Source organism: Nannobrachium achirus (assembly GCF_963921795.1).
Source record: "Nannobrachium achirus genome assembly, chromosome: 4".
NCBI lineage: Eukaryota > Metazoa > Chordata > Actinopteri > Myctophiformes > Myctophidae > Nannobrachium > Nannobrachium achirus.
The window spans coordinates 60898068-60921759 of NC_137813.1; the positions used below are offsets into that span (position 1 = coordinate 60898068).

The 23692-nt window shown below is 40.9% G+C and overlaps 2 protein-coding genes across 2 annotated transcripts in view; both read right to left on the reverse strand.

Moving 5' to 3' along the window:
• The window catches only part of LOC308283910 (histone H1-like), a gene marked incomplete at both ends in the record, with an annotated part of 154783 nt that overhangs the window by 111006 nt on the left and 20085 nt on the right, over window positions 1-23692 (reverse strand). The gene's annotated exons all lie outside the window — the stretch shown is intronic.
• On the reverse strand, window positions 16450-16860 carry LOC308283929 (histone H3.2; the record flags this gene model as incomplete). Its single annotated transcript, XM_080724443.1, has 1 exon — window positions 16450-16860. The coding sequence occupies one exon, from the start codon at window positions 16858-16860 to the stop codon at window positions 16450-16452; it is 411 nt and encodes a 136-aa protein (XP_080580569.1).

A 23692-nucleotide genomic window follows, 5' to 3' on the forward strand; every position in this document is an offset into this window, starting at 1 on the left:
CTCCATCTTACATTTTTTTCATAATATAAAAATATATATTTTTACATTAAATGTTAGATATATTTTAATGTTGTTTTACTTTATTTAATATCCAAATAGACTAATAATAATAGTTAGGTTATACTAATATCATGGAACAAGGAAACAGAAACTGGTTTGTTTACCTGGAAGAATCTTCTATGAAGGTGTTGCACTCTCGTTTCTTGAAGTCTTCTTGTTTCCATCTCTGAAAACATATTACACAGGTTATGATATCTTATTATGTCTATATAATATTTAGGATATCTGCAACGTCCAATGCATATACTGTAGGCAGTGCTGGACAAACTATATGTCATATGTATACTTAAGTAACTACTTAAAGGCCCGCTGACACACCCCGAAATTATAATAGTATGATACAGTAGGTCACGTGGTCTCTCTGAAAACTGTCTGAAACAGTCTGAAACTCATGACACAGCCTAATCTGCCCCTCGCTCCCAAACAACAGCTGACCAGTACAGTAAGCAGTCCAAGTACAGTCAATTAATTTGATTGGCTTATAATTTCGCATTCCCAAAATGACATCCTAAAAATATTAACTAATATTTTAAGATGAAGATGACTTTTTAAAGTGACAGTACCCCTTTAGGTGACAGTACCCCTTTAAGTAATCCTAAACTACAACAATGCATTGTTCTATTGGAATTTAGAACATTTCAAATAAATTATAAAAAATATTATATATATGATATAGTTGATTATTGAAAATGTGGTTCTCCCCTTTAAATGTGAATACTTTTGAATGGAGCTTTTTCCTTGGCCTACTGTGAGAGTGCGTTCAAATGTTCTCACTGATGGGTTCAGCAATGCTTATGGCATTAAGTGGAAAAGAGACCCTCCCGAACGCTTAATGGTCTTCATATAGTTTAATAATGAAGTTATTATTAAATAACTCACCTTCTGTTCAGATCGCTCAGGTTGAGGTGGGGTCAGTTGGTTCTCCACCCTGGTGTTCCAACCATCTAGTCCTTCCTCCAATCTCTCCATCTCCATTTCATTGGAGTCCATCTCCCTCTCTCCTTCTCTCCTCCTCCTATAGGATGACACACATCATTGTTGTTAAGACCTAAAAGTGTCTTCTTAAATCCTAATGGTTCTCTGAACCCCCTGAAAGGCCTCCTGAAAAATCAGTCTTGTGATCAACATGCATCTGTCCCATCTAGCGCCACCATCAGGCCGATTTTAGCAAAAAAAAACATTTTTGGACACTGCTCTTACAGATTCTGCCCTAAAATCACGCAAAGCGCTAGACAGTATCTCTAAGTCATATCATCAACATGGATCTGTCCCATTTCCCATATTCCCTCCTGATTGCCTACCATTGCCTTCTAAAGTTTGTGTATGCGACCTGACGATCGCTTATCTCCCAATTAGGGAGTCTTACTGGTAAAATGTTATACTTTCACAGTGATTATTAGTGTGTTAGATATACATTTCCGAGTGGATACATGTGTTCATTGCCTGTCAGATAGTTAGACAATGCTGCTCTGCATGTTATGGAACAAAGTGGTGTAGACAGATCCTACACCACCTCTGAACTTGACGTGAGATCTGATCATACCCTAAGCCAACGTCAAAGTCACGATGCGATAATAAATGCAGAGACTTGCAGAGCCTAAATTTCGGTGTACGCCAAAAATGTTATCTGCACCACGTTGATAAATGAGAGCCAATGCTCTTACGGCCGACAACAGCCTGTGCTATGGACATAAAATGAGTACAATTTTAATACTAGCCATCATAAACTACTAATATGGATCGAAGTAATTAAAGGAGGTCCTGTTTTGCATGTTTGGAATTAATATAATATATCAGTATTCCGATATTAACCAGTGGGCCGCATTAAGTGAGGGTGGGGGCCGCATGTGGCCCCCGGGCCGCCAGTTGCCCATGTATGGTCTAAACTAATGCCACAGACTACCAGTCTGCAACTAATGCCACAGACTGAAAGAGTCTCTTGGTCTGTTTGGTGTGGAGTCACCTTATTCTCTTGTTGTTATTATCACACACACACACACACACACACACACACACACACACACACACACACACACACACACACACACACACACACACACACACACACACACACACACACACACACTCCCTCTATGAGCATGAGCTGCAATACCCCTGGTTACCACACACACTCTTTGCCATCAAATATTCACAAAATGTTACGTTTTCTTCACACAGCCATATTTTCAAATTACAAGCCATTCATTGAGCAGGCCCTACACGCTACTAAGCATTTGCTGCACACTAGCAAGCATTTAGGCCTACATGGAACCACTCAGCACTTGAGCAGCACGGTGGAAACTCACCAGACCTGAATGTTTAGAGATTTGAATGTATGTGTGTTGATGCTCAGAGATTTCCCATGAGAAGAGTGGGAAACAACTGAACACTGCGTGTAGTGTTTAGACAAGGTGATGTGTAATATAGAGTGTAAAGAAGGAAAGCCAAGCATAATGCAGATGAGCAGTGGTGGAAAACGTAAAACATTTACATAAAGTCTCATACTTGTTGTACAAAGTATAAAATAGCCGAATCTACAAGCTCACAATGCAACTTCTTGTGAGCTTGTAGATCTGCTATTTTCAAATGACCGAAATGTATACAAGGCTGAAATGGTTAATGTGTGTTTTGTAATAATAATCAAAACCTACAAAGTAACAAGTAAAGTTTTCAAATAAATGTAGAGGATTTAAAGTACAATATTTTCCTTTGAGATGTAGTATACTGAACTTTGGAAACACTCAAGTACAGCACTTGAGTGCTGTTTCACTTTGCATAATAATGCATTATGAATGAGCTTATAAGTGCTTTATAATGCATTATAAATGCGACCTTAATATAAAGTGTTACCGATAAGGTAGTGTGAAGTAGAGAGCCACATTGGGTCCAGTGATCAGCATGTGCAAATTGTTCAGAATCTTGCTTTTTGTTTTTTTTAACAATGATGAAAAGGGATTAAATGCATACCTTTCTGTATAGCTTCCCTTGTAAAATGGTTCTGGTCTGGTCCTGTGAGGAAGTGGTAGTGGAGAGAGATCTCTGAGCACCAAGCAGGGATCTGGTCCTGTGTGGAAGTAATAGCGGAGAGCACACCTTCTAGGGTCTGGTCCTATATGTGGAAGTGGTAGTGGAGAGCAGACCTTATAGACCAGTGGTTGTCATTGTCATGGTGTGGTCAGGATAGGGGGGGTCCAGCCAAACAGGGGTTGTGGTGCAGGTAAAGCTGGCTGGGCCTGCCCCTGTGATTAACATGTAAATAACATATTTTTGTACTACACCCATGCTACGCCCAACCGAGCCTGCGGCATCTCACCCCTGGATATAACAAAGCATAAATGCAAACATTTACCATATATATCATATGAATTGTTTGCAATTGAGACAAAGTCAATGCATGATGATGATTTGTTAAGTTAAAATTATGATTTATATTAGTATTGTTTTTTAAACCAAATATCCCCGGGGTCAAAATGAACAGAACCAAGGTGAAGTGAATCCGAACAGAACTTATATACATAATATGTATCTAAGTTCTGTTTGTAATAATATTATTAATTTACTATATGAACAATTATGTGTCCCCTCGCAATTTTCCATCTGCCTCCTTAGTCTTTTCATCCTGGAGCCGAACCTTGCACAATGTCTCTTTTCCTGTGTAACTCAACAGTAGTCACTAGACAGGTACAGTATTTCCAAAACAATAAAATTACCTGCCCTAATATCTATGCATGGAATCACAAGACTTGAATAGCTGTTTTACCTGCATGGCAAACACAACTACCCTAGGCCTACTTGAAGCTACACAGCTTGCCAAACACAAAACTAGTTTAGATGGTATCACATTGTTGGCATCACTATTTCTCTATGGATTGAGTACAAAGCACCCCAATGTTGTACTACTTTTTATTGTTGTTTTGTTGTCACCTTTGTGAAAATAGCCGATTTACAAGTTCACAACATGTCAATGCGATGCGTTGTGAGCTTGTAGATTGGCTATTTTAACTCCATTTGTGTGACACTGTGTGACAAAGTAGGGCATTCATCTGAAATGAATCTGCAATATGGAGATTTCAGATTAGTCATAAATGTAGATAAGAGGTCTCTACCTGATAGCAACAATAAGCTCTTTATAAAGCTTTGTAACTTATATTAGTCGGGGGCGTTAGGGATATTTCGCGCTATATTAGTTTAAAAGCGCCAAATTTGCACAGATGTAGCCCAGGGCATGCTCTAATGATTTAGCTAGGGCGCCCGAGTCGGCGACCTTTGGGGTCGCCACAGCGGCCAAATCAAGTTGGGCTCCCATCGACTTTCTATACAGGAGGAAAATACCCAGAAAAGAATCTGCTTTAAGTATGATGTGAGGGGTCTAACTACGGGTTTGTCATGATGCTGAATCCATTACAAGCATTTGTTTTGCACAAACAAACATTCTTGAGCTATAAATGACCCAAGAAAACGCCCAAGAAACGGTGAAAAGTGATGACTCATCACTTTTCATCACCATTGTTTTCTGGGACATTTATAGCCCAAAGAATGTTTTTTGTGCAAAACAAATGCTTGCAATGGATTCAGCATCATGACAGACCCCTAGTTAGACCCCTCACATCCTACTTAAATACCCAGAAAAAAAATGTTTTTCTGGGTATTTTCCTCCTGTATAGAAAGTTGATAGGATTTGGCCGCTGTGGCGACCACGAAGGTCGCCGACTCGGGTGCCCTAGCTAAATCATTAGAGCATGCCCTGGGCTACATCTGTGCAAAATGTGGCGCTTTTAGACTAATATAGCGCGAAATGGCCATGTTATCTCCCTAACACCCCCCCCGACTATATGCTAGAGTAGCTTTCAGTCTGCTGTATGTACATCATTAAGTGTCTGTTCCAATTTCCAGAAAGCCCATGAAGCAATTAGGTTGACTTCACAAAAAGGTTGACAGAACAAACAAAACATGTAATACATCCAAAATAGTGGATCAACAATGACCTGGCATCAGTGTACATAATGTGCCATCTAAATTACATTTAAGGGACTAGTTCACCTCCAAAATGACTTTTTTCAATGGAGTACTCAACCCATGGAGACCTTTTGCCCTTTTTTGCCTTTTGCTGCCCTTTTCAAAAGGGGACAGTGAAGATAGACAGGAAACGGGGAGAGAGAGATGGGGAGAGACGTAGTCAGGACTAGGAGAGGGACTCAAACTCACGACTCACTGCAGGCTGCACAGAACCTACAGTATAATTATCTATGCACCTGGATCAGTAGGCCAGCGGGTGACTCACCCCATGGCTTGACTTGAATTCATTGCCATTTTGTTTTTAGTTTTCGTCACAAGCCAATAATTTGAGGAGACTCTTTGTGTCTACATAGGGAACCACTGCTGGTCATCACATTATTGGCTTAGGAACGCGACAAAATCCATTTCCATGAATACAGTTCAGTGGCAGGAGCGGATCTAGGTTTCTACATGTTGGCTGCTGACGTGGACATAAACTGGGCCATTGGTTCCCAAACTGTTTAGCCAGTGATCCAAAAGAGAAATTAGACGTTTGCCCGGGACCCCAAACTAGTGACAATAGCAGACCTTTTAACCTTTGCATAAGACTGCAAAGTCAAAGAGGCTAAATCGCTATGTTGTTTTCTTTTTGTTAAAGGCAGCGGCAAACCTGAGGTTTTATTGTAGGTGGTCAAAACATTCTAATGAATGTACAGTACTGTAGCCCCAAGGACAATTTAATGTGCCCTGTGTCTTAAAGGCCCTGTTTAGACTGCGGTCAAATCCCATTTATTTCTCAAATCCAATGTTTTGGCCGGTAACATGATATTGGTTCGACCTCCCATTGGTCCGAACACCTAAACCTAACCTAACCCTAACCTCAGTAAAACTAACACTGGTGAATGCTAACCTGGTGAATGTTAACCTGGTCGGACCACCAGGAGGTCTAACCAATGCTCAGTCGCCGTTTTGTCCCGACTGTTCTCACTACGTTTGCAAGTGACCAGATGGGATCTGTCACAGATTAAAAGGATCCATAGCTAATATGCCAAATATGCCTCAACACGTTATATTAAGTGCCCCCAGTACAATGTAAAACAAAAAAGCCTTATTATTGTAATAATTCTAAAAATAGTTAATCTTTCACTCAATAGGAGCAATGCCCATCACAAGTTGATGATGTCATTTGTCCATGTGTGGTCTGTCCCAATGGAATTTATGGAATTTTGTTTTCATTTTTTTGTGTTCTTCAAATTCATAATTTTCCTCTAGCATTGCAGATAGGACCCTTTGAAACATTTTCTGCCATTCTGTGATATATGTCTTCATATATTTCTTTAATTGTTCCTGTACATTGTGCTTGGAGACATTGAATTTCTCCTCTGTCCGCTACTGCTCGCCATATCTTTTGTAGTGTGAAATGTCTGATAAATTATTGTTTTATTTTGATTACAGCCCTTGCTCTCTCATTTATCAAAATTTTAGACCCTAGTTTACTATGAAAACCGTCACAACTCTGTGTAACGTCTCCCTGTAACGCTCGGTTTGACGTTCTGACATCACACTCTGACATCACTGTGATGTCAGAGGAACCACACTAACATAATCCCTTTTATGCCCTTATACGGAGATCACTGATATCATTAATATTAAGCCCATATCTAAACAGGACTTCATATGGGAATGCCCATATATGGAGGCCACATCGTCCACGTACCACACTAACAGAATCCATATAGGCCTATGGCCAAGACAGATGGCCAATACCAGTGTTGATTTCGTCGACTAAAACTATGACGAAAAATGTTTGTCGACTGCGTTTTTTTCACTGACAAAAACGAAATAAAAACAAAATAAAAAAATAAGCTGTGATGACTAAAACTAAGACTAAATATATTGGCAATTTCGTCAAAAAAATAAAAACTAGACTAAAACGTTAGGGAGGGACTAGTGGAGAAGAGAGTCATTTTTAGTTTGTTTGTTTGGTTGCTCTCAGGTGTTGTGTGCTGAAAAATAGCAGATCTACAACTCACAACGCGCCGCACTGCGGCACGTTGTGAGCTTGTAGATCGGCTATTTTCAACATGCAACCAAGTGTAAAATCAGCCATTACGATGTCATCAAGGCCTGCCAAAATACATTTTAGTCGACTAAATAAACTGTAGATTTAGTCGCCATAGAATCTTATGATATTTAGTCGACTCAAATTAGACTAAAAGTAAAACTTTTCAGGTGACTAAATTATGACAAAAACTAAAAGACATTTTATTCAAAAGACTATGACTAAAACTAAAAATTTGCTCTCAAAAACAACACTGGCCAATACAGCCCATATCTGTGTTGCTAATTATACAGACTGGGATCATTTACACTCATTGATTTAAAAAAAAAAAAAAAAAAGTGGGAAAGAGGGAGTCCCACATCTGATTGGCCTACCGAGCATTCCATTCTGTGACCTACAAGGAAGCATAATTCTGAATTCCGGAAGCTTGCCTCTTTACCAATGCCCCAGAGCCGGAGGAGGCGTCTACCTTTTTATGTCTATGGATCTACTCTCTTAACATAACAATAGATATGGCCTGGCTTGGTCACTGCCCTTTCTCATTAGTGCTCCATAGAAACTGCAGGTCCACAACAACAACATACACTTAAATGTGCTTTATAAATGGTCCATTCCATTCCATCAAAATTGACTTGACTTGACTTAATTAATTTCTTGACATTTGCCAGGTAAGAGGAAAAGAGGAAGGAGCTCTGCAAGGATGTGGGGAGAGAGAGAAAAGCTGGTGGATGGAGCGACAACAATAACAATGCAGGCCTTTAGCAGCATCCAACCAGGCGGGTGACTTTACAAGAGCCAGATCATAGTAAATGGCATGAACCCTGGTAAACAAGCCACAGGGTGAATGAATGGTCAAATAAATCGAGTGTATTGCATATTCTCCCCGTGTCTCCTAGGGTTGATACCCTCACAAAAACATGCAGTAATCCTGGTCTCAAGTATGCCTCCCCCTGGCCAGCCGGGGGGCTTGATGGAGGGGAAAGGAACTGGTTGGAATAACGTGTTCCTTCCACGCGCTACGTCCATCTCGGGGAAATCCCCCCTGTCAGGTGAAAAGAAACAACTTGGACTACTCATGCATTGAAGAAAGCATGAGGTCAGTCCGTTGTCTCCCCAGGCGCGGCAGAGGGAGAGCAGAGCCCAGGATTACATAGGCAATTGGCACTGGGTGAAAAATGGGTTGCAAAATCGTGGGATAAAAATTAAAGAAAAAGAAAAATCGAGTGTAAAGAAAACAATTTAGTGCTTCAAAGACACAGATACAGTAGGATAGAAGGCACACATAAAACACAATTAACTTTAAAGTACTGTCTGTTAATTGCATTTTTCTTGTCTGTTAATTGCATTTTTCTTTTGATTATGGAAAATAAAAATATTTGATAACAAAAAAAAAAAACTTTAAAGTACGGTTCATATAGTGAGAGTGGGGACATGCGAACAGATGATGTTTATGGATGTGTAGTAAGACAGTAACAGAGTAAGATGCAGGCGACAGAAAGAGGTGGATATGGTTGGACCGCTGTGGCAATCGACCCCAGACTGGAGCAGCTGAAAAGAATATGTGTTTATGCTATTTTCTCACTGGCAAATACAAAAGACACAAAGCTACGAAGTTGTAGTTGATTATCATAGTTTGCAAAAAAAAAAAAAAAAAAAACATGAACCGAAAGTAAATCTCGCTTTTGCGAATGCCCATCATTTCGACCGGAGGGTTAGCGACTCACTCCACGGAGGTTAAGGTTAGGGTGAGGGTTAGAGTCGGGTGTCGAAAAGATGACATGTAGTAACAGCGACACGCTCCCGAGCTTACAGCCTTTGATTTTACATGACATTGTAGTGGAAAAGATCTCTTTAAGTAAGTAGATCAGTGGCTCTTAACCCTTGGAAGAATGACCAACCAATACTTACACTCTTCCATGAGTGGGGTCAAAAATGACCCCAATTAAAATCAATGCATTTTTGCAATACACTACTCTGATCTCACACATAACTCAACGTGATTTCAACTTTAAAATGCTCACACGACTTGGCACTTTTTCTGGCCAATGGGGACGAGCTGTAATTGTTGAATCTCGACCCCCCATGTCCTCCTATTGGCTGGGCTTTAAACAGCCATAACTCCAGTTCGCAGCATGGTACCGTCTCGAAACTTGGTGTCTGGACTGTAATTGTTGAAGCCCCGCCCCTTCTTACAAGTCTGTTGTTTCCGCCCCCCTGACGGCGCTTCTCACCCTTAGTGCGTCTTACTGGTAATAGTAGTAGTAATATAGTAGTAATAGAAGTAGTAATAGTAGTAAAAGTAGTAGTAATAGTAGTAATAATAGTTGCAACCGTAGGTCGCAAGTTTAGTATGTGTACGGTAACAGCTTGTCCGTATGTATGTATGTATGTATGTATGTAAGTATCTGTCATGCCCGACCGACACTGTGGTTCTATGAGTTTGTTGCTCTGACATCATGCTCTGATGTCACTGTGATGTCAGGGGAACCACTCTACCAGAACAGAATGGGTTTGCCGCTCTGACATCACGCTCTGGCTTCACTGTGATGTCACACTAACAGAATCCCTTTCATGCCCATACATGGAGATCCCTGTCTGTAGAACCAGCCACACAGATATGGGCTGTCTTGGCCATCTGTCTTGGCCATATATGGATTCTGTTAGAGTGGTACGTGGCCGATGTGGTCTCCATGTATGGGTATTCCCATATGAAGACTTGTTAGATATGGGCTTAAAAGAGTACATTCAAAGATTTGCACAATTTTCAATAGCAGAGATCTACAGCACTCGGTGCCATGCTATATGTGCTTGTATATCTGCTATTTATAGCATGATATAGTGGTTAAAGTGGTTAAATTGTAAAGTACACCGATGTCCTCATCCCATCTGTGTGCCTGTCGGAGCTCTCTTTCAGGCTGTCGGTCAGGTGGTGCGTCTCAGCCTCCCCTGCCCTGAGCTGCCACTCTGTCTTCTCCTGAGCCATGCTGTACATTACCACGGGAACACTAGGGCTGCCGCGTGGCCGGCCGAGTTTCCTGTTTACCTTTTACGTGCAGGATGCATGAAGCTGTCAGCTGTCAGCAGGTAGTTTTGTTTCCATCAGCATCGTGGCTCACAAACGCATATAACATTTCTTTGGTGGGCCTAAATAAAAATAAAAAAAGTGTTGACGATGATGAGTCGGTGACTGTCAATTTGAACCTGTGGAGGACACGGAGGTTCCACGGCCTCTGGGAGATGCTCACCCCAGCAGAAGCACTGTCCAGCCGGGGCCGTCTGCCGGCTGCAGCGAGTGCGAGTAGTCGATTACTACCACCATGCCTAGTTTAGCTGCACTTGAGAAACCCTTCCAGCCCAAGGACTTCAATTACCCGGGGAGACGTTTTGGAAAGGAGACATACTGTATAACAGACGCGGCTATATCCGCCGCTCTCAGCGTGCAAATGTCGTTTCGGGGTGGAGGTCTCTTCACAGTAACCATGGTAAAACAGAGAGGTAAGGTTGAATTAACTGAAAAGTGTTGAGAACTGAATGATTATATAATATATGAAACAGGCACATGTTGTCTGTCTCAGTGTTGGTACCAAGCAATCCATCTACTGTATATATCCTGCTGGCTAGTGCACCATTTAGGCTTTTTGATTTGTCTGGTTGTCTCCATACTGTCCACAGCGAGTGTGGAGAGGCAAAGGGAATAGAAAGTGTAGTGTGCAGTTCCCGATTGTGTTACATTTAGCTAAAGATAAACTGCGGAAACAAGAATAAAACACGAACAAAACTACATAAAACTTTTGGTGTGGTGCATGCGACAGCACCTCCTGCTTTAAACGAGTTCCCGCGACATTGATGCAGTCTGTGTGCTCTGCAAATTGATCCTGCAAGAACGAATTGTCCTTTGGAGTGTCCTGTAATACGATCAGATACGGGAAGTTACTATAAACTTTCCCAGCTCTATTTGTTTTGACAGCTGTGCAAGGCAAGCAGTGTTCTGCACAAGTACTGTACGCCAGCTAACCTGCAGTTGGAGTAGGCAGTGTCTTCATGAAGGGTGCTGTGCCCCAGGAGGGATCCGTGCGCTTGCAGCTCGCTTTCCCTCAGAACTTGCTCCAACGGTTGTCTGTAACACAACACGGTAAACAGCGCTAGAATGAGGTTTAAGTTGAAAGTATAGTATTAATATTATATAGCTCTCTGCTTAAGCCCCAGGGGGATCCAGGGGGGAAATCCGCCTGAAATGCGTGCCCAAATTGGAACAGTTGTGGACACAAAACTACCAAAATGTCCTGCTGTGATCACTTAGGCCTACAAAGGAAAAGATGACTGAAAAAGCATAAGGAAAATGTGCATTCCGAGTAGTGAATGAGCCTCAAGACCTCATTGAAAACATATAGTGAATTGAGAAAATGTCTACCAAGATGTCATCAATGATAGGCAAACAATTGGGAATATATTCCAAACTATGTAAAGTAAACTCTAGTGTTTTAGTGCTGATTCACTGCAAAGATGATTGAAATGTGAATCCATAAAGCAAACTATAAAGGGAATCTATTTTTATATTGTCTATGTCTATATCCATGTTTTGTGGGATCCTGTAAATTAATGTACAGTAATTTGTATCAAATAAATGTTCAATGCAAAAAGTACAGTATCCTGTTTAATTGTATTTGTACACCAGATAGAAACAGATGTATAATATGGTTGCTGTCGGGCAGAAACCTCTTATCTCCTTTCTTTGTGTAAATTAACACCCAACTTGATCATACTACAGCATCACACAAAATCAGCAAAGGTAGCAGATCTACAAGATTGAAACGTGAGGAGATGTGTTTTGAGCTTGTAGATCTGCTGCTTTTGATGAATTGTCATTTGAATCCTGAAAGTACGAGTTTTGAACATATGAGGTTTCCACCCGACAGAGACAATATGACAGTATAGTGAGTTTTTCTTTTGGTCAGACATGAACCCTGACAGTGTGAATGAAACAAACATCAAAGTGCAGATGACTGGATCTGTAACTCTATATGGTGTAGATTAGAGGTCTTCGGACCTGCCCGAGATCCGAAATTACCCGCGATCCGAACCGCCCCGAGCCGGGTAACGGGGCCGTTTTCGAGCTTTTACCGCGGGGCGGGCCGGGGCCGGGCCGTCTGCCCCGGTTCCCCGGGTATCTCCTGTTACCCGAGTGGAGCCGAGACAGGCCGAGATTGAAGTGAAAGCGAACGCAACAACTGCACCAAATAGATAACGCCACACGATGGCACTAAAGATGCAGCATGTAATCTGTTGCATTGGTTGTGAGAACTGAGAAGTATAACTCACTCAGTCACAACAACACTGACTGTTGGATTGTTATTATTATCAAAGATATTAACGTAACGTTTTGGTTAACGGTTTACAATGGAGTTGTCATTGCGTGTTGTCATGCTCTGCAGAGCAAAATGGACACTCAAAGCAGAAAGATATAATGAACAACACATGCGACAGAAAACGATAGCATTAGCATTGGCTAGGCAAAGAAGAAGGAATAAAAACATGGATTTATTTGTATTTACAAACTGTCCGCATTGACTTACTGGTCTGGGAAAAGATCATCTTTTGGCGAGAGGCACAGCGCCGCTGACAGCAACAGCAGCACCGTGGCGACGTTAGGTAAGAAATATGTCTGATACAACTCTTAATATAATAACGTTGGCATTCTTTCATTTCGGGGCGACAGGTTCGGGTCTCGGATCTCCCGTTCTGCTCGGGTTTCGGATCCAATTTTTCTAATAACAGGCGGGGCCGTTCGGATCGGATCCATCACGTCTCGGGGCTGATCGGGTAACGGTTCTCAAATTCCAAATGATAGACGGGGCCATATGGGTCCGGGTCCATTTCCCCCGGGTCCTTTTGGGTTCGGGTAGTTCAAATTGGACCCGTGAAGACCTCTAGTGTAGATCAGTCGTTCTAAAACCTTTTAAACACCACAGAATTGCCATGAATGTATCCACAGAGCCCCATCCGAAAAGGTTTTGTGCCAGAGACCCCCAGACGAGAAGATTTCAGTATTTAAAAGTGTATAATAATTCAGATATTTTTCAAAGTATTGCAAAAAACAGCAGATGTACAAGTGTGAGCTTGTAGATCTGCTATTTTTAATAGCCAACATATAAATGGAAAACAACTGTTAAAATGATTGTGATGCTATATAAACTACTTTAGCTGGGGAACCCTTTCCAAATGTTCAACAAAAAAAGAAACGGATACCGTAATTACAAGCTCACAACTGAACTCATCACATCACGTCTTGTGAATAGGCTATAGTAAAACAAAATATAAGCCTTATTCACGGCCCGCCCGAAGTCACATTTTGAAGGGTAAAACCCTACTAAAAGCCCATAGAGTTAACACAGAAATCGCAGATTTAATGCAATTTCTGAATAGTGAAGTATAAAATATGGCTAGCATGATCAAGAACACAAGATAGTAAAAGGCACAAAGCATTATAATTTACTTTACCGTTCGAAATAATGATTTGTTGGCTTTAAGTCCAGCTATTTCTGTTATAGTTTCCCCTTCTAAATTGATGTCAGCACCCGGGGGATGCTGAGAAATTTGCTGAGTGTGCGGGCCGTGAATAAGGCTTATTAGGACTTGAGTGGTTCACTTTCTGATAGTGATTCCACCTTTTAGCTGCTGCCTGTCCAGTAGTGTTGGTAAAATGATGTATGTGAACCACTTCTTAACCACGCCTTAAAAATATTTGGAGCAAAAATGTATCTGAAAAAAAGAGGGATGTAATGTGGCTGGTCTCCGTTAGGAGGCTAGCAGTAAGGGCAGTGGTAAAATGGAGCTGCTTTGTAAAAACTGTAAAATGTCCTGTAGAAAACTGTAACGATGATGAGTCCATAGAGCACCTGCTCGTGGATTGTCAAAGGTCAAGATATGTATGGGGGAAGTTGTCACAACTTGGTTTTAATATAAAGGTCTCGTATAATGCTGTAATGTACGGGGTTTTTGAAGAAAACATGTCCGCCATGGACCAAGAATTCTTTTGGTCTATTATTTGCACTGTTGTGAATAAATTGTAGAACACTAGGAGTGCCATGGTCATTCACCAGGAGACCATTTCTGGGGAGGTAGTCTTCAAACAAGTAAAAACTGAGCTCAGAAGGCAACGAACACTGGACTCTAAACATAACAAACTGAAGCCATGGCACCTTTTGAACTTGTAAAAAAGAAAAAAAAGTCAATTTCTATTTTTTCTATATTTATTATATTTCTATTTTCTTGTTTTGTATGCTCTTTTTTGCTTCCATGTAAAAAAAAGAAGGTAAAGGTGAGGGTTAAAAAAAAAAAAAAAAAAAAAAAGTAATGCCCTTACATATTAGGCCTATATTATAATTGTGTAATTACTTTAATGTATGACTGTATTCATATGACTTCTTTGACTGCTTAAAATGATTGTAAACCTGCAACATTTTCAATAAAGTCTATTTAAAAAGCAAAAGTAAAATGATGTATGTGAATCACTTCTCTTTCAACAACTCATCATCACTATTACGGTTCTGTAGGCCTACAGTCCATCACGAATGAGTTATAATGGATAGAATCCACTCTCCCGGCCCTTCAATCCTCTCCCACAGAGTCCTGCATGGGTCCTGTTTTACTAACCTGAACCCTCCCACACACACTGCCTGCAGGTCATGTATCATTTTTATTTTGAGCACAGTAGTAGTGACAAATTAATAGCTTTCCCAGTATGTTTTTCTACATGATCAGGACAGCCATGCCTGGGCAGTGAGCTCCCAGTGCTACATTATGTAATGCTCCCACCTAGTGGGTAAATGTAGAATAGCATGTATTTGTCTCATCACTTCCAATTCCACTTGACTTTCTTAAGATTGGTTGAACGTGGTATCCTTGGCATCATTTCAGGGTGTTCTGTATCTCTATCTACTATGCTGTATCTCATTAACGGAGTGGTCTTTCACTTCTCATTTTACAATCCTTCCTATTTAGGTTTAAATATGAACCCATGTAATGTAATTGCCCAGGTGGCGGTAGTACATAGCAGTAGCATAACTCCTCCAAACCCACTTATGCAGCCAGACGTTTAGTTTATTTAGAAAGCAATGTCCACAGCTTCATTATTTAGTTTGCATGTTTTTACTTATCTTGCTCCACAACGTGCATACAGTATGTACAAACAACAGCTTCTCCTATTGGCATTGTTCTCTGGCTCTGATCGCTCTGTACTGGTAAAAAAAAAGAAGAAAAAAAAAAACACGTGTCCACCCAGGTGCATGCCCTTCCCTCATTACCCAGGCGGCCTGGACTACTTATGCCCTTACTGCCAGTCAACCAGTTAGGCCTGGGAGAGGCGTGCCCTTGGTGTAGGCCTACACACTAATAATCCATGACATGATGTACAAACTGATAATCCATGAAATGATCTATCAAATTGATACACATAATAATGCCAAATAATACAGAATAATCACAAATACAATTATGAAAATAATAGCCATAATCCAACAAACAAAACCAGTGCGGTGGATTCTACAACTAGTAGCCTAACTATTACATAGTTCAATGTGTGTAATGATATGTAATAGTCAAAGTAGGTAAATTAATGGATCACTCTCATGACATGAGGAAAATGAAGTCCTAATGTGTTAATGTGCATGCAAAATCTGTTACTTTTTTCTACTTCGAAAAGTGTGTTTGCATTCATATATCTTTAATAAAATTGATTATCTATATTGAGTCAATCATCATATGTAGTTGCTATTACTTTGTAAATACCAACAGTATGGACATACTGTTGGTAATTACAAAGTAACTATGCAAGGTCAGGGGCGTCACAAGGGGGGAAAGTGGGACTGAATTACTAGCACCCAAGGTGTGGCAGCCTTGCAAAGCCCCCTCCTCTATGCAGAACATTCATAGGAGGGCCCAAAGTGTATCCTTGTACCCACGGCCCAAAATCTGGTGTGACACAAGGTAAACACATAGCCAAATGATATTTTGACAGATTTGTGTAAAATAAAAATTCCTTTATTTATTTATTTTCAAAACAGGTAGTATGGCATTAGCATTTTGGAATGTATATCAATTAGTCATCATCCTTACATCACACACAATCGATGTTCAAACTCATTTCACATATCTGAGCAACACCACAATGGTTTTCATATGCAGTATTTGTACACACACAGACTCAGGGAAACATTTATAAAGGTATTACCGTCATAATCTTAATTACATAGTGGAAAATAGCCCTTTGAAAAATTGAGTGGGTGGCTCTTAAAAGAGCCGTTTTGGGGTGGTTGTTACAGATGACAAAAGGTTTAAGCACGTTCCCCACGGATACGACGGGCCAGCTGAATGTCTTTAGGCATGATGGTCACCCTCTTGGCGTGGATGGCGCACAGGTTGGTATCCTCGAACAGACCGACCAGATAAGCCTCGGCGGACTCCTGCAGAGCCATGACGGCGGAGCTCTGGAAGCGCAGGTCGGTCTTGAAGTCCTGGGCGATCTCCCTCACCAGGCGCTGGAAGGGCAGCTTGCGGATCAGCAGCTCGGTGGATTTCTGGTAGCGACGGATCTCCCTCAGAGCCACTGTACCAGGGCGGTAGCGGTGAGGCTTCTTCACTCCACCGGTTGCCGGCGCGCTCTTACGAGCCGCCTTGGTGGCGAGCTGCTTCCTGGGCGCTTTGCCGCCGGTGGATTTGCGAGCTGTCTGCTTGGTTCTTGCCATGGCTTCTTCTGACAACGTTGAGTGTAGAATACAAGAACAGTGCAAACTACCGCCTTTTATCAGTGTCTGCGAGACGCCGTCATTCTGTGATTGGTCAGCGGTCAGGAACCTCCTTCTTTAGGGACGCCACTCTCCCTAGAACACACTGGCTGTAACACAATGGAATACTAGTTTCCACTTTCCACCAAACTGAAAATGCTTTGTGTTATATGAGAAGATATGACAAGAAATAAACATTTCTACTTGAGTGACAATAACGCTTGATTTGTTGTATAAAGAATATGTATGCATTGAATATCTCTTAAATCATTTACAATTGTCCAATTAATGTCCAAATATATCATGGACAATGTATTATGTTTGTCAATGAATACAATCTCGTAAAAAGCTGTTATAATGTATTGTTGACTGAAAAGGCATATCTTCTTTATATTATAATTTAACACGAATGTGTTTCAGTCTTCAAATAAGTATCAGCTTTCATTATGGACAACTAAGGCACATTGCAAGCAGACAATTTTAAAGAAATGGGAATATAATTAATCTTTAAATTGAAACAGTGGGTGGCTCTTAAAAGAGCCTTTGTGGGGTTTGTCAAAAGATTGAAGGCGATTTATTTCTTGGCGGCTTTCTCGGTCTTCTTTGGCAGCAGAACAGCCTGGATGTTGGGCAGCACACCGCCCTGAGCGATGGTCACTCCACCCAGCAGCTTGTTGAGCTCCTCGTCGTTGCGGACGGCCAGCTGCAGATGACGGGGGATGATACGAGTCTTCTTGTTGTCCCTGGCAGCGTTTCCAGCCAACTCCAGGATCTCAGCGGTCAGGTACTCGAGCACAGCCGCCAGATAGACGGGAGCACCGGCACCGACACGCAGAGCATAGTTGCCTTTACGCAGCAGCCTGTGGACACGACCCACGGGGAACTGGAGCCCAGCACGGGATGAGCGGGTCTGAGTGGCCTTAGCCCTCGCCTTTCCGCCGGTCTTACTTTTATTTTTAAATAGACTTTATTGAAAATTTGCAGTTTTACAGGTATTTTAAGCATTTACATTCATAAATCAGAAATAGGTAGTGTTGTAGTCGAGTCCACCTAAAGCGAGTCCAAGTCAAGTCCAAGTCATATGGGGTTCGAGTCCGAGTCGAGTCCGAGTCAAGAGCCCCTGGGAGGGGGTCGAGTCCGAGTCGAGTCCGAGACCAATGGGAGGCAAGTCCGAGTCGAGTCCGAGACCAATGGTAGGCGAGACCGAGCCGAGTCCAGTTTTCTTTTTCTTTTCTTTTTTTTTGATTGGTAGGCTGCAGAAAACAATATATATATATTTTTTTTTTCCGGACACACACACACACACACACACACACACACACACACACACACACACACACACACACACACACACACACACACACACACACACTGCAAGAACCCCCCATTCATGTGCATTCACCTGTCTGGTGTTTCCTACCAATACCTTTCAAATTAATGGCTTGTCTTCAAATTAAATCAATAGGTCTCCCCAAATTACCTTTGGTTGCTGTCAATGCTGTGGTTTAGGTTTGAGGGAGTTTTTTGGAGAGGTAGTTTTTTTCCCATACCAATTTTCTGTCTAAGAACTAGACATTTGAGTTGCTACAATTACATTTTCTCCCAGGCAGAGAACAAGTAATTTAGTGTACAAATAAGACTTGGCATATACTGCAGTACAATATCCCAAATCACAGACGATAATTAGGACTATACAGTCTAATATCATGATATGGATATAATATTGATGCCCATGCACCAAAAGGCCAAGTGATAACAAAAATAATATTATTTAAAAAAGAATTATGTCTACTACTGTAATCTATAACATTTTTAAACATTGCTGTTATAGTTGCATTGAAATAGAGCATGCATGATTTTTGCAAAACGTTTTTCAAACAAACTCTTATCTTAATATTTTATTTTGACTAAAAGCTAAAATAAATAAATAAGGTTTTCCCATTCAAACACATAGCAGTAGTACGTGCCTGTCTGCATTTCATTGTTTAAGGTGAGAAATGTAGGCTACCCTATGTCATTAGTCTGATGCCTTTCAATTATATACAAGGCAAAACAATACCCCATGTCACTGCTTCAAGTTGTTTTGATTCGTTTTAACCTCTCTACAGGGACTTACAATGGTACACTTCTCTCTGTTGATCAGTGCACTTTAAAACTTTCGGACGAGGCTTGCTTAACGAGTAATAGACTACACCTGGAAATACAAACGTCCAGCTGTGCAGGTGGATTAAACTGCACATGATCACAAAGGCTTGTGTTTGGAAGCTGTTAGGACTTATTTATTTGGGGACACAAGGATATCCTGCAGGTAAGAGGAAAGTGGACTGTTGTGCTGTTGTCTGTTTGGCGAAAAAAATAACTTCTGGGAAGATTAGATGCTTGCTGTGTGTGTGTGTGTGTGTGTGTGTGTGTGTGTGTGTGAGTGTGAGTGTGAGTGTGAGTGTGAGTGTGAGTGTGTGTGTGTGTGTGTGTGTGTGTGTGTGTGTGTGCATGCTACTGTGTGCCTATCAGATGCGCGTCAGAATGCTCCGTTACTTAACAAGGCAGCTCTCTTAATGTTAACGTGAATGCGCTCCTCATATGGATATAACATTTATTCCATTGCATTGTAGTGACTTGACTCGGGTGGACTCGGTGGGGGGCGAGTCCAAGTCAAATTAGACCGAGACCGAGACGAGTCCAAGTCAAATTAAGGGCGAGACTAGGGTTGCCAACTCCCAGAGACTCAAATAAGGGACACCTTCTGGCCGCCCGCCGAAGGTGGGTGGCCGGAAAAAAAAAAGTATTTTGAGGGGGGTCAACAGACTCAACACGCCTGAAATGCATAGAAAACTGCATTTTGGCACAGTCACAGACACTCAGAGAGTTATACCTACGGTACAGTCACAGACACTCAGACAGTTATACCTACAGTATAACACACAATACATTACAAACACAACAGGTCTTACATCTGCATCAGGCTACATCTGCATCAGGTTACACTTACTGTAACATTGCATACATATCATAATCATAAGGAAATTAAATGCTTCAACCATACACCAGATATAGCCTATAATAAACCCATGGCTTGCCATGTAGACCTACATTTAATAAGATACACTTCAACTGAGGCATATGGCCTACTGTACATAGTCTAACACTGGTCCCCAAACACTGGGTCCCATTTGTGAGTCACAGAATTATTTTTTATGGGTCCTTTAATTTTTTGTTTCCTACATTTTGTTTTCATGATTTAGTAATTTTATGAATAACTCAAATGAAAATCTAAGACATTCCATAAATTGGAAAACACATATATAAGAAGTAGTGAAAATAGCCGATCTACAAGCTCACAACAGCTGTGCATAGTGATGTGTTGTGAGCTTGTAGATCTGCTATTTTCACTAGTTTGGGTAAATGTTTAATTTCTCTTTTTGGTCTTGGGCTAAAATGTTTTGGAACCACTGGTCAACAATATACTGCTACAGAGAAAGGGGGAACAAGTAATCTGCTTGGAGCTCTTCAACATCCAGATTCTCAAGAACCCATAGCATTTTGCCACATACAGAGTACAGAGTACAGAGTATGGTACATACACACAGACACACACAGCTCACCTGTTGCAGATGAGACTCATTCTTCTCAGTCCCACAGTTTTGGGGCAAAACGAGCTTTGGCTAACAAACCTCATCTCACATGCAGGTACTAATTTTCGGTAGAGAAATGTTAGTTGCAACTTTAGTTTTGTGTCGCCCGCGCTGGCTCGCATTCAACAACGCACAGCAGCAGAGTTCATGTTACACAAGGACTGGCGCAGCACGCACGTACGTGACGAGGCACCCCCAGGGTCCTAGAGCCCTTCATATACAGCACACACACACAAAGGCAGGCAGACGATGCCTGGCGCACGCACAGAAAAATATATATTTTATGTGCATAGTCCCTTTACCGGGACAAGCGACGTCCCTTACGGGACGCGCCTCTTTCAGTCAGAATACGGGGCGTCCCGGCCAATACGGGACGGTTGGCAACCCTAGGCGAGACCGAGACGAGACCGAGTCAGTGAAAATTTGGACTCGAGTCCTGACTCGAGACGAGTCATTGACTCGAGTACTACAACACTAGAAATAGGCATGTCAAGTCAATAAGAAATACATTATAAGTGCAGCAAATATTTGTAATGGCATTACTTTTCTTCTTTTTAACCCAAAGTAGGCCTTTAGATAGTACCCACATAATATATAAAAGACAGAAGTAGAAATATAAATCAAAATTACAAGGTCAAAAAGTGCCATGGTTTCAGGATATTTTGTTTCGAGTCCAAAGTTCTTTGTCTCCTTAGTTCAGTGATTATTTGCCTAAAGACCACCTCTCCAGAGATGGCCTCTTGCTTAATTGTCATAGCACAGCGAGTGTTCCACAGTTTATTAACGACGGTGCATACAACAGACCAATAAAAGTCCTGGTCCATGGTCGAAAGTTTCTCTTCAAAGACACCATATATTACTGCGTTATATGTTAATTTTACTTTGAAACCAATACGGGCCATTCTCTCCCACACATATTGAGATCTGAGACAATCGACCAGCAGGTGCTCTATTGTTTCATCCTCATTGCAATACACAAAAGGGCATTTAACTGTTTTTACAAAACAACTCCATTTAACAACCGCCCTAACGGCTAGTCGTCTTACAGAGACAAGCCACATGACGTCTCTCTTTTTTTCAGACAAGTTTTTACTCCAAATATTTTTTTAAACACACCTGCTTCTGATTGTCGTCCAGATTTCTATAGGGGAAAATACCACCATACATGTCATCACATATAACACTATATATTTTCTTGCTTGACATTTCAGTCCAATCAATAGGCTATTCAGGTGAGCAGAATTACCCATTAAATCACCGTACATAATTTTAAAATAAGGAAAAGAGCTCCTTGCTTTGCCCTTCTTTTTAGTCCAGCTTAGAGCCTCACCAATCCACACTGCACTTCTTTTAAAACCGGCAGCTATATTTTTACAAAAGGAAATTTTAAGTTTTAGGCCCAGGTCTACCGCTCCAAGACCTCCAAAACGCTTACTTTTATATAAAAGGTTTCTTTTGGTCACCTCCCTGGTGGTTCCCCAAATGAAGTTGACCAAAGTTTTATTTATCTTTTTAAGTGTCTGGTCCTTGGGAGGAAATATGGTTGCGAGAAATAAAAGCTTTGATACAATACATGATTTTATTATTATAATCTTTGTTTTATAGCGACATGATGTATTTTCCCATTTATCTAATTATTCTTTTATCTCTTTGTCCTTGTCGTCCCAATTTTTACCATAACTATCACTGTTACTGAACTTGATACCCAGAACTTTCATTGTTTCACTGTCTTTTATATTTACTGATGGCCGGGCCTCAGACCTCCCGAACCAGACACCCTCCGTTTTATCTGGATTCAGTATAGAACCCGATACCTCCTCATAAAGTGACAAGTGCTCTTTTATAACGTCTAGCTCATACTGATTTCTAATTATAATGGTCACGTCGTCAGCGTAGGCCAGGACGACCACCCTCTCACCGCTACTAGTTTTTATACCCGAGAGTCTTTTATCATTTTTAATTCGTTTTAATAAAGGGTTAATGGCCAGGATATAGAGAGCTGCCGATAGGGGGCACCCTTGCTTCACCCCCCTCTTAATTTCAAAAGCCTCTGTTAAGACACCATTTACATTGACCTGAACCGTGGACTCTGCATATAGCAACTTGATCAAATTAATGAAATCCTGTTTAAAACCATATACTTTTAAAACTTCCCACAAGTACTCTCTAGAAATGAAATCGAAGGCCTTTTTTTGGTCTAAACTCACAATAAAGAATTCATCCTTTACATCTCCACCAGTGATATCTCTTAGAATGCCCAAGTTATCCCACATAAGTCTTCCCTTAATGGCACAGGTCTGTTCTTTTTCTATTATTTCTTCCAAAACCTTAGTTAGTCGATTAACAACTATTTTGGCAAATATTTTATAATCTGCATTCATCAGTGTAATGTGTCTCCAGTTATCAAGATCAAACGAGGAACCTTTTTTATATAACAGCGATATAATACCGTGGTAAAAGGTGGCGTGCATTTTTCCTGACCTGGCCCCATCATTATAAGCGAGGGTTAGCAGATCAACTAACTCTTCTGTGCAAGAGAGAAAAAGCTCATTAGAAAGGCCGTCTGGACCTGGTGCCTTACCCTTAATTAACTGAGAGATAGCCTCCCTTACTTCAAAGGTATTAATTTCCCCCCCTTCCGCGTTAAGGCCAACCCTGCTTAAAGCAATGGAATCCAGGAAAGAATGCAGCCTTGTTTCATTTAAGATTTGTTTCTGATACATCTTTTCACACATTTCTCTAATAGTTTCCCTTTTTATCTTCTCATCCTCTATAATTTGACCGTTGTCATTTAGAATAGCACGAAATGTTTATTTTCCAAGTTCTTTTTATGTATACGTAACAGATTGTGTGTATTACTGACACACTCTGTATTACCCATACCTGCCTGTAGGCGAAGGCAATGGGAGACGTCGTTTAATTTTGCCAATTCAGTTTCAGTATCAGCTAACTTCTCATTATCCGCCTCGGTTTTATCTGCTTTCGTTTTAAGGTTTATAAACTCGGCCATTAATATATTGTATTTTTTATTTAGCTACTGATTTAAACATTTAGATTTGTATTTAAAGAAATATCTTAATCGCTCCTTCATAATTTCCCATAGTTCAACATAAGATCCAGTTAATACATTTAAACTTTTAGCAATTACGATCTCTTTTTTT